Raw genomic sequence first — 12,959 nt, forward strand, 5'->3', positions numbered from 1 at the left:
TTTTTTTTTTTTTTTTTTTTTTTTTTTTTAAGTTGTTGGTACTGATTTGTTGGATGCTGGAGCTAGTTTTCAAAAGAAGCATTGCTCGGCTGAATTATTTCAGTTAAACTTTCTTATATAGTTCAGTGTCTTCTGTTTAGTTTAAAAAGCTAAATCTTAGGAAAGTGAATTTATTCAGGGTCATTCAAGTTAATAAGTGGAAAAATTGAGCTTTAAATTAACCATTGTATCCATGCAAGAAATGGGACTTCTGGAACTTTTTATATAGGATCTACCAGCAGTAATATTTAATAAAGGCATTATTAAAATTTTCTGTATTTGAGATTTCTGAAGGAGATAAAGCAAACAGTATTATGGTTTTCATTAAGAACTTTATCATGAGGGCTGTAGAGATGGCTCAACAGTTAAGACCACTGGTTCCTCTTCCGGAGGACCCAGGTTTGATTTCCAACACCCAATTGGCAGTTCAGGGAAGGGGATCTGATACCCGCACATAAAATAAAGCTAAATTATTAAAAACAACAATAGCAGCAAAAACTACCTATCCTTTAAAAAAAAAAAAAGAACTTTATTATGATAAAAATACATTGTATTCATGTAGGAACTTTTAAAAGAACGAATAAAAAAAGTTAAAATGTTTTATAGCATTAACATAAATAAGGTTCATCTCAAGAATTCAAGGAAATATTAGGACAAATGTTTTTGCTGTAATTTGTCATTTTAGTAGAAATGGCACAATCTGTTTATTTAATAGATTTGAATAAGTATTTGCTGTGGGGTAAGCTCTTTATAAGGGAGTATTAAATATCGTAAAAATTATATCACAAATAGCCATGATAATATCTAATGATAGAATATTGGAGAAAAAGGGGAAAAGAAAAATTGCCTTCTAGTAATTGCCTAAAATAGTGTGAGAACAAAAAACCCTCATGATATATTAGAATATATTTATCATATACTTATCTGTAAAAGAAAACAGTAGCTTTTAAATATGCATACCAACTAGAAAATACAGTGGGGTGGGTGGACATCCTTCTGATAAAATCGCCAGTGTATGTGCATCTGTAATATTGAAAAACCATAATCTTAAAATTTTAAGATTATAGAAACTGTTGGAGAAGGATCTGGAAAGATGACTCAGTGGTTAAGAGCATTTGCTGTTCTTGCCTAGGATCTGAGTTTGATTCCTAGCACCCACATCAAACAGCTAACAATTGCCTGTAATAACAATTCCAGGGGATATGATACTCTGTTCTAACTTCCACAGGGCATCATATTTATATGCACAAATTTATACACAGATCCATACAATATGCATAATTAAAAACTAAAATAGTTTTAAATGACTGTTGGAAAGGTATAGTTTGATTTTGATTATTAGGCTTTAAAGGACTTTTTTTTAAAAATGATTTATTTAACTTTATTATGTTCATTGGTGTGAAGGTGTCAGATCTCGTGGAACTGCATTTTCAGACAGTTGTGAGCTGCCATGTAGGTGCTGGGAATCAAACCCGGGTCCTCTGAAAGAGCAGTCAGTGCTCTTAACCACTGAGCCATCTCTCCAGCTCCTTTAAAGGACTTTTTAAAATGACAGTTTATCCTTTCTTAAATGTTGTTTTCTTTTATGTTTATTTTTATTTTTAAGTATGTGGGTTTGTGCACATGTGTGTAAGTTCTCCAAGAGTGCCAAAGGTGCTAGAGTTTCAGGTGGTTGTGAGCCTTCAGTTATGGGGTCCTCTACAAGAACAGCATATGCTCTTAAGCATTGAGCCATCTCTCCAGCCCCATTTTATATTGTCCCTCTCACTCATTGTATATACCAGCAGGGTGTAGTGACACACACTTTTAGTCCTAGCACTCCAGAAGTAGAAGCAAGCAGATCTCTGGGTTTGAGGTCAGTCTGGCCTGTTTCATGAATTTCAGGACAGCCAGAATTACATGGCGAAACTGATTTGAAGAAAAAAAAACCCAAAACATTGTTTTTTAAAATTTTATATGGATGGGTGTATATCATATACATGCAGAGCCTAGGGAGTCCAGAAAGAGGGTATTGGAATATCTGGCCTTCTGCAGGAGCAGTACATGCACTTAACTGCAGAGCCAGCTCTCCAGGCCCATTTTGTCTTACCTTACAGTATAGCCAGCATTTCCAAACACTGGTTTTCACACTGAACACTTGTTTTTGTTTTTTCTATCTGTGGGAGGATAAGTTTGGAAATAATTAGGAAGGGAGTTGGGGACATTAAGAAGAAAAGAACCAGAGGACTTTTTTTTAAGAATATGAGAGTTTAACACAGCTTATTCAAACAAAATTACAATAACGAAACTACTTGAATTGATATATTCATATAATATATATGAATTAGTGGAAGTACATGAGAACTCTAAAAAGCAAAGAAGTTAATGTGTGTGGGCAACAGGCTGTAATATAGAGAATAGCAAGTCAGTAATTTGGCCTAAAGATTATTTAATTTTTGAGCCAATTATATAGCCTCACTATTTCACTCCAGCTAGCCTTAGAATCACTTTGTAGACCAGATTGGCCTCAAGGTTGTGATAATATTACTGACTCCCAAATGTTGGGATTATGGGAATGTGACAACTATGCCCAGCATGCACAATGTTTGGTGATGGCATATTTGTATGTCATAGCTACATACTGAGAGTACCTTGGAGTCCAAGGGATAGGAATCCCCAAATTTATATTTGTAGTACACATACATGGGGTGGGAACTTACTTTTCATCACTGATTGGCCTAGAGTTTAAGCAGACCAGTCTGTCGGAACTCAGAGATCAGATCTACTGTTTCTGGCTCTCAAGTGCAAAGATTAAGGAGTGTGTACCACCACAGTTGGCTCAATGAATAGTTCTTAATAGTAGCTATGTGGGAACTTTTATCTGTGTTTGTTAATATATTTCAATGTATAGTCTGTGTTTCTCAAACCAACATTTACCAGCTTTCCAAGAGATTAAATTGAAAGCATTTCTGTTAAAACTAGATATCAAAATTGCCTAATAATGTGCCATCATCATCATTTTAGCACTGTTTGAGAATTGGTTAACTCTGCATGTGTGTGTTTTGTAAATCTGTAAAGCTTCAATTTTGAACCTTTCCTGTATATTTCCAGATTAACTGCTTAGAAAATACAATGGGCTAAAAATAACAAAAAAAAAATTAAAAAAAGACCAAGTGCCCATCTTTAATCCCAGTACTCAGGATGCAGAGGCAGGCGGATTTCTGTGCGTTTGAGACCAGCCCGATCTACAGAACAAGTTCCAGGATAGTCTCCAGAACTACAAAGAAACCTTGTCTCTGGTGGAGGGGGTGGGGAGAAGGCTGTCAATAGGAAACACAAGGTCTTATAGCAAGAGACAGAGACAGAGAGAGACAGAGAGAGACAGAGAGAGACAGAGAGAGACAGAGAGAGAGAGAGAGAGAGAGAGAGAGAGAGAGAGAGAGAGAGAGAACTTAAATAGATTATTGCCAGGATGGAAATGAAATGTAAAGCTTTTAAGTTTAGACTATCAAGAATTTTGGTGTCTTGTGTGCTGCTCTTGATAACTTTAGTACTTACTTTTCAACAGTGCATATTAGAAAACATTTGAAACTCTTTAGCTTGTGTTTGTGTGAGTGTTAATAGGCACATGTTTTTTTCTCTGCCTGTAACATATTTCTCTTACTCTCTCCCACCTGGCTGTGATTTATAGTTAGAACTATAGCCAAAAATCTTCATTTTTTTCTCTCACTTAAATTTTCTTTAATATCAGGAGTTGAAAGTGCCCTTCATCTCTCTATTCCAGTATACTCTATATTATTAATGTGCATGCATGTGCCAGGAACCAAGAGAACCACCTAGCCATGTATTCAGAACACAAAGGATGACAAATGCTAAAGAAACAGATAGCATGTGAAGGAACGTCCATTCTGCATAGTCTTGGGAAGAAAAGACCTTGTTCAGTAGACTGATGAGGGCACAGCTTCTTAGAATCTAGCAGAAATGAAGGAGCAGTCTAGGAAAGGATGCATTCTGAGAGGGGATGAGTTTCATATGAATGATCCTGTGCCCTTTTTTTCTTAACATGGTAAGCCTTACTGACAGTTTTACTAATGATATCCATATAACCTTGTGATTTTTATATACTAAAGCCTATTTTCCCAGTGTTATTACCTGTGTTTATACCAAACTATTGAGGAATTTCAAGGTGGTCAAAGAGTAGAGCAATTGAAATACATAAATGCTTGTGACCAGTGGCACTGCTAAAACTGCAGAACTGCATACTTCAAGTTTGCTACTTTCAGGGTGCTCTTGTTTGCATCTAGAGGTAGTTATTTAGGAAGTTCGTTTCTGCTGTTAATACCAGGCTACCTTACGTTTGTGAGAGGAGACCATGCCAACACTCCCAAACCAGAGTGAGACATATACTAAATTCATTTCCTTAATTTGTAACACATAGGCAGTATATTTTAAACATCACCCGTGTTGTAAGATTTTATTTAATAGGAAGGTTCTTTACTAGATTAAATGTATTTCTGGAAGATTTGGGGATTTTCAAATTAAATTGTGAAGATTAAAGTATTTAAATTTCTTATACATTATATGAAGGTCTTTTGTATTCTTAACAACTACTTGATTTTCTTTTAAATACTGGTGGTATTTATTAGTTTTTGTATGTAGTTTGTAATTATAAAATTCCTTCTTTTTTTTTTTTTGTATAGCCGTATATGTGGGAGTCCTTGTCCTGCAGTGTGGCCTGATGTAATCAAACTGCCATATTTCAACACCATGAAACCAAAGAAGCAATATCGGCGAAAGTTAAGAGAAGAATTTGTTTTGTAAGAAAGGGATGCTTAAATATCCATATTGCATTGATTGTTTATTTTGAAGTCATTTTGAGGTTTAAGGTTTTTTGTTTTGTTTGGTTTTTGTCTTTTGTTGCTATTTGAATCAAAGTTTTACAAACTGCCCTTGTATTCTCTATATATCCGAGGTTGACCTTGAACTCTTTCTTGACCTTGACTGTTAGGTGCTGAGAATATGGGTGTACCTTAGCACACACAGTTCGGAGAGTTTCTTAAGAATTCTGTCATAGTGACCCAGACAGATGTATTGCAGCTCTGCTTCTAGTGCTTTGTGTTGCCCATTTCCCTTTGCTGCATAGAGAGGCCTTCACTACACTCCAGAGTCAGTAGCTGGGCCAGTATGCTGTATTTGTTTACATGAAAAAACTTTAATAATTGTGTTGTAAATTTTTTTAAAGAGTCTTGAGTTTAGGTTTTTATTTTAGGAGGCTATTCAGTTTTTAATTTATGACAGTGGATTGCTCATAGAGTAATAAAAGATGCTGTTTGCTAAACAGTCCAAAAATAACAATAGTTCTTGCAAAGAAAATTGATAGTTAGAATACTTCAACTGATTATTACATTAGCTTTTAGATATTCATCACCTGCATGAATTTATTAATAACAAAGTAATGAGGATTTTAAAGATACAGGTAATCAGAGTAAGAAGTTGGTATTTAAAATACAATTTTAAATTAATTTTCAAATTTGATGCCAAATACATTTCTTTAAAATAAGTGCTCACAGAAGCGTAGAGCTTGTGTGAAGACAGTGCTTGACTTTTGTGTCCTCTGGTGTTAGTATCCCTGCAGCTGCGCTGGACTTATTTGATTACATGCTTGCCTTGGATCCCAGTAAGCGGTGCACTGCTGAGCAGGCTCTTCAGTGTGAGTTTCTACGAGATGTGGAACCCTCCAAAATGCCTCCGCCAGAGTAAGTGACGTTCTTTTGTTTTAGATTTTATTTTTGCAGAATCTGGACAGCCTTGAAAACTTTGTTAGTTAGTTGTCATGAGCAGAAGATATTCTGTGACTAAGTTGAATTAGGTAAAACAGGAGAAAAGTATTTGCACATCAAGAGTGCAGGTGCTTGTTTATTGAGTTTACAGTAGAACAGCAAAAACAGCCCTTAGCGTTTCTTTAGTTGCTATAGGATAGTGTTATGTTTCACCTCTAAGAATAAGAACCCCTCAGCGTGGTGGAGTACATCCATCAAGAACTTGGCCTCAAAAAAAAAAAGAACTTGGCCTCTAGTGGTCCTGCTTTAGCGGAAGCTTTTGAGTGCTGTGCTAAGCTTAATTTTTACAACCCTTTAAGGTAGGTATTATTATTATTATTACTACTACTACTACTGTAATTATTACCACTGCTTAACAGAGGAGGAAGCAGGCTCAAAGAGGTTAAAAAACTTGCCCAAGAATACAAATATGGTAAAGGGTGGTGTCACCTCTCAAACTGAAGTCAGTTTTATAAGAAATAAGATCTGAAAATACTTTGTAACATATCCTGTACAATAGAAAATCTTTAACATTACCTAGAAGAATGTTTGCAATGAGTAAGATCATAGAAAGAAAATGCATAGTTTGGGGAATCGGGCTGATTCTGATTTCTTGAATCATCTTACAGCTTCTGTAATTTGTCTAGGGTTGGTTGGGAAGAAGGCAGTCCATTTGCCTCTCCATGATAGGGTCTAAAGTTTTGTAGGTATTTCCTTGGTAACTCTTAACGTGATCATTACAGCATTACAAAGCAAGCCTGTCTCCAATAAAATATTTTTGTATAATAAAATGCACATATTTTTAATGAATAAGCATGAGTTTTAGAGTTCAAGTTCTGGCTCTTCCACTTACATGGAGTTTATATTCACAGGGCTTGTCATGATAAACTCCATTAAGATTATATTGAACTATATATAAATGGCCCATGGGATAATTTGAAAGTTAAAGAGTAACTATCATCTGACATACAGAACAACTGAATCATTCACTAGGTTTTCTGTTGTTTCTGTTTTTATTTTTTACTTTTTTTTTTTTTTTTTTTTTTTTGACTCAGAGTTTGGTTGTACTACACTCAGTTTAGTACAGGCTGACCTGAACTCAGTTTCCTCCTGTCTATGCCTCTTGAGTGCTGGAATGATAGGTTTGCACCACCATACCTGGATCAGATACCATTGAATTATGTGTTTAGTATTTGTGGTTCTTCTGCTTATTTAGACTATATCAGTAGTTTCCAAGTGGTTTGACTATTGTCACCTATCAAAGTGACTTTTTTCTCTAACTTTTGATTTTGCATTTTCATCTCTATAGAAAGATAGAATAGGAAAACGAGCATTTATATATTCAGTAATTATTGACATGTGAACACATTTGCTTTGTTACTTTATAAACTTTTTCTGAAGTACTTGAATATAAGTTGTTGCATGAATCTATAACAACTAGCACTTCACTATACATCCTATTATAAAGCATAAAAATTAATAATAGTGCTTATTAAAGTCTCCAATCGTCCAATAACTTTTTTTTTTTTTTTACAAACTTCCTGTGGAGTCACGGTTGAACCATTTGTTCAGAACTCACATCTCTTCACTTTTTTGTCACCCTTAGAGGATTTTGATGACACTGACTTCTTTTTTTAGTGGACATCAAACCCAGGGCCTCACATACCAGGCAAGTGCTGCCACTAAACTGCATCTTCAGTCCTAATAAGAGCCAACATCCCCAAATCTTATTTTGATTGCTTTTCTGTAATCACGATTAGATTAGTATTTTTCAGTGCCAGAATAATACCTACAAGGTAATATGTGTTTCCTGGTAGAGTTCTTCAACAAAAATATAATAAGATTTTGTCCTGTTATTGGTAGTACAATTCTGATAACATAGTCCACATGAAAGGATTCTCATAAAACTATATTTATTTTATAAGCTTATTTAGAGTTGATTAATTTCTGAAACCACTTTTACAAGTTGCAAAAAATGTAATAGTTAATTTTTAATTAACAGTTTTAAGTATTTCAGTTACATTAATCTTGTAAATGTATCCACCGGAGTCTATATATTGAGGCCTTTCAAGTTGTGTGTATAGTAGCTTAGAAAATCTTCAGCATTTGGACATTGTACTGTTTTGATCTTGAACTTCCATTTCTTACATTTTTATTGTAACGTAACTAGTATACTAATCATGGTATTGTACTTTTTAAAAATAGGCTATATCTACCAGTGGATTTTAATTTTAAAACATTTCTTATACTGTACTATGAATGTTAGTATGATAATTTTGTGTTGTATTAGTAGTAAACATTTTGGTTAAAACCATCAATGAATTTTGTTAGCTATGCAGTCTATTAGAAGTGATCGAGCTGAGATCTTTTCCTCTAACTAATTCATGTAGTAATTTACATATCTGAATCAGTGCTATTTACTGTAGATTGAGACATGGTTCCACATTAATTATATATTGCTTTTTACTTTCAAAAATGCCCTTGCAAATAAGCAGTCACTGAAAGGAGTTGTGCATAGCTATAGCACTGTCTTTAAACTCCTACAATAAGTATCAAAAGCTTTTTTTATTTCTGGCAGTTGTGGTGCATGCTTTAATTCCAGCACTTAGAAGGCAGAAGCTCGTGGATCTCTGTGAGTTCAAGGCCAACCTGGTTAAAGAGCAAGCAGGACAGCCAGGGTGGTTATACAGAGAAACCCTGTCTCAAAAACAAAACAAATAGGCATCATCAACAACAAACAACCCAAACAAACAAAAAGTCTTTTATTTAAAAAAAGAAAAGAAAATGAGATTAGGAACTGGAACAATTGCTCAGTGGTTAAGATCATTCATTGCAGAGGACCTTGGTTTGGTTTCCAGCACCCAAATGGTGATTTCACTACTATATAAAACTCCAGTTCCACGGGATAAAGTGCCCTCTTCTGACTTTTGTGGACATCATGTTGCACAGACAAACACACACAAAAGAAAAAAATAAGATCATTTGAAAAGTCTTTCCCCTGCAGATCTCCTGACAGTAAGGACCTGAAAGCTCATTTAGATATTTATTAATTGTTTTTACTGGCTCTACCAGTTTTTGTTCTATGCCTTCATATATTTGTGCGTGTTTTGTTTTGTTTTTGTTACAAACTGTAATTCTTGTCAAACAAGGCCCAGTAACTCAAATTTAATTTTTATCAGAATATGCTTCACTGTGCTTTTCTATTAAAAAGTAAATAGCAGTATACTTAATGGATATTCTGTGAAACTATTATGGTGTGTATGCACTTAGATACATCACTGATACATCAGGCCAAAGGTTTTCATTGCACTGATACTATATTTAAATAAAAAGTTCTTTAAACCACATGTAATACCCTTTACTTTATAAGAAAACTATGAAATAGCGGTGGTATTCCTTTGAAAAATAAGTATATAGCTAACATTTTTGATACATTTTTAAAATAATCAAATTGTTGAAAAAATACTTTGATTTTTATTGTACAAATCTATAATTATAGTACTAATCTATAGTACTACAGAAAAAACAAATGAGTAAAAGTATTAAATCAGAAATAATTCCACTAATATGTAGTGGATATTTTATCAACTTTTCTGATGTCTTTGTAACTTTAAAAAGTATATATGTTGGGCAGTGGTGGCACATGTCTTTAATCCCAGCACTCGGGAGGCAGAAGCAGTTGGATTGCTGTGAGTTTGAGGCTAGCCTGGTCCACAAAGCATGGTCTACACAGGTTTCTCTATTACACAGAGAAACCCTGTCAAGAAACAAAAACAAAACAAAAAAAAAAAAAAAATAGGGGGCTGGAGAGATGGCTCAGAGGTTAAGAGCACTGACTGCTCTTCCAAAGGTCCTGAGTTCAATTCCCAGCAACCACATGGTGGCTCACAACCATCTGTAATGAGATCTGGTGCCCTCCTCTGACAAGCAAGCATACATGGAAGGAATGTTGTATACATAATAAATAAATCTTTAAAAAAAAACAACAAAAAAAAACAAAAAAAATAGTATTATATAACTATGTAACTAAAAAGTGATTTAGATGGCTGCTAGCTTATGCCTTATTAACAATATTAAAACCATTAAACACTTGCACAATAATATGGCCATCTATAATTAAATATTTTCTGATATGTCTTGATAAACTACTTTTAGACCACTGAACGATGATCAGTCAGTGATATCAATCACAAATACAGTGCTATGCCCTTGATAGACATTAACATATTATAATGTCTGTCCCCAGGAAATAGGTAATGACTGTTAATCCCATTTTTAAAGAAAAACTGTGATACAGAGGTCCAGTAACTTGCCTGACAAATTAAGTGACTGAGCCAGCATTTGAACCTTCAAGGAAGCACATACTTTTGATTATCTGGAGACCATGCCTGATTTGTTTGGAGAATCAGTGTCATTAATTAGATTATCATAAACTTATGTTTATATTTTGTAGAGATGAGTGTTAAGGTAATTCATTCATAATGAATCTCTTTAGATTATGGGAGGGAACAAATCCTTTTCCTGGATTTCTTTGCTTTTCCACAAGAGTATTGTATTTCTTGGCTGTCATAATGGAGGAGGTGTAATGAATGATTTTATTTACCCTAATCTATAGTACTACAGTATATTTGAAATCAACATCCCAACAGAGGCTGAAGCACACATCATAAAACACAAACACAGTCCCAGAAAGGAAAGTCTTTTAGAGGGTTTTTGATGCCTTAAAGCTTCCCAGTGTCAACCTTTCCAATTGTCCCTTTGTTTGTTATCCAGGAGGTTTTTGCACGCTGAGGCAATGCACCATAGTAAGATGGCTGAGAGGTATGCCTTCGTTTTGTTTTCAGACCTCAGGTGCACAGACTTGGTTTAATCATGATCCTTGTGTCACTCATCATTGGTCCATGCATGGCTCTCTTTTATTTATTTTAGTTACTTTAATTAGTTTTTTCAATGTTAATAAGCAGCCATGAGCCTACCAAGCAAAAGCTAGAACCTTGAAAATAACCCACTTTAATCATATCATAATCCCTCCTCCTACCTACGTGTTCTGTTACCCTCTTCCTCCTGAGGTAACCATCATTCCTGTTTCCTTATTCTTGTATATATTTTCTGTTGCCATCTGTATGTATTCATAAAAAAATTACATTTAAAAAATGTAGTTGTTTTTCATTTTATACAAAGGTATCATGCTGTTTTGTAATCCTGTGGAAATGACATTTTTTATTAATATTATATTGCTAAGATTCAACCATTCTGTTGCATATGCCTTTATTTTATAATATGAGAAAGTAATTGTGGAAGAATTTACGTGAGCATTCAGGGCATTCTTCTAGCTCAGTTTGAAAAGAGTCCATGTGGAAATGAAGTCCCTTACCTCAGGTACACCTTGGAAAGACATTGTGTACCTCTTGGTAAACATCAAGTTGAGAAGAATAGGCGTATACTACTAGATGGCATTGCTTAAAAGAATCTAGATATTCTGGGCAAGTTTATTAACCTTTCCAAGCCTTAGTTTTCTCACCTTTAAGCTAGAGAAAAGTAATAGTAAGTTTCCATGGGCTTTGTAACTGGGATAAAAAGAAAATATTTGTAAATCAAGTATTTGTCTTTCTTTAAGGAAAAGTTATTTACTAGTGTTCAGTGTTATAGAATTATATTAAAATGAAAAATTATTCTAGAATTAGAGGTAATTTTGGTAGTTACTAATCACACAGAATTCTGTTGATAAGCAATGAGCCTCTCTGTGTCTGGATTACCTGTTCTCGAGACTCATCTTTAGAATCAGTTTATTTTAAAAGCAATTGGTAATAGTAGTAAATATGTAACTAAAAAGTGAAAGAAAAGGTTTTATTAAAAAGTTTTGTACAAATCTTATGTTCTAGCTTTTACTCTCCTTTATGTCTGGCTTCTACAAGTAGCGTGTTTCTTCATCCTTTTTCAAATCCTGTTCAGTGTACAGTGTGCTATAAGAACTGGTTATAAAAGGTTGTATGAAGGGTAATAGCCAGATTTTAACTAATACGTATTCTTCATAATTTCAATGAACAATTACTTATTGATTATTCAGAAGACAAGACTAGGTCATCTCTACAACAGGGCACTTGTACGTGTGAATGCACAAGCAGCTGTGACTGTATGCATTAGGCCCACACGGGATCAAGTCAGACAGAATCTCAGTTGGTGGGAGGGAGTGGGTCATAAAGACCACTCTCAGCTGAGGAGAAATTGGCAGTTAATGGCTGCTGTGAAAGGGAGAGTCACCTTTTTCTTCAGGGCTGTGGCCTCTGTAGAGTTCACTCCTGTTCCTGCAGGTAGCCCTTTATCCGTGGACATACTGGTAGCACCAAGTAGATTTAGTGAGTTTTAAGAGAGAGAATAGAGGTTTAAAGGAGATAGGGAAGGAACTTGAGGGGAGGGCAGGTGGGATGTACTTAATCAGACATTATATGCATGAATAAATTTTTAAACAATAAAAATTAGGACAAATAATTAAAAAGAAAAATAGTCCATTGCTAAAGTTAAAACCCTGAAGTATGATGGAATTTTACTAATGTATGTATGTATGTATCTACGTATGTATGTATTTATGTATGTATGTACGTACGTATGTATGTATGTATGTATATGAAGTCTTTCAGAATGGTTTGCGGGAGGGGAATATCTTTAGTGGTACATTGTAACATTAGCAATTCTTGTTAATGGCATTTGTGATTTAGTATTCATCTATGTTTTTCAGCCTTCCTTTGTGGCAAGATTGTCATGAATTATGGAGTAAAAAGCGAAGAAGACAGAAACAGATGGGCATGACTGATGATCTTTCCACAATCAAAGCCCCCAGAAAGGATCTGTCTCTGGGCTTAGATGACAGTAGAACTAACACACCCCAGGGTGTGCTGCCTCCTGCACAATTGAAATCTCAGAGCAACTCAAGTGGAGCACCTGGTCAGTAATGTTTTTGTGGCTTATTTTGTTCATACTGCTTCATGACCTATGTTGAATGTGTTTGTTCTGCTTGAACATTATGGCAGAAAGGTGAACGCTGAAGCTTCTTTGGTGAGCTTGACATTACTTTATTGTTTGTGCCAGCACAAAGGTCTCATTGCTGCTCACACTGTAGTGTTA

At 34.8% G+C, this 12,959-nt stretch overlaps 1 protein-coding gene across 2 annotated transcripts in view; it reads left to right on the top strand.

Moving 5' to 3' along the window:
- Window positions 1–12,959, top strand: part of Cdk13 (cyclin dependent kinase 13) — a 100,605-nt gene that overhangs the window by 82,757 nt on the left and 4,889 nt on the right. For both annotated transcript variants that reach the window (XM_050142377.1, XM_050142378.1), the window contains exons 10-12: window positions 4,719–4,835; window positions 5,643–5,774; window positions 12,574–12,779. In XM_050142377.1, coding sequence (XP_049998334.1) covers window positions 4,719–4,835; window positions 5,643–5,774; window positions 12,574–12,779 — 455 coding nt within the window. The remainder of the gene's footprint in view (window positions 1–4,718; window positions 4,836–5,642; window positions 5,775–12,573; window positions 12,780–12,959) is intronic.

The sequence above is a fragment of the Alexandromys fortis genome, unplaced genomic scaffold (assembly GCF_014885135.2).
Source record: "Alexandromys fortis isolate MF-2015 unplaced genomic scaffold, M_Fortis_MF-2015_v1.1 scaffold_5, whole genome shotgun sequence".
NCBI classification, from domain to species: Eukaryota; Metazoa; Chordata; class Mammalia; order Rodentia; family Cricetidae; genus Alexandromys; species Alexandromys fortis.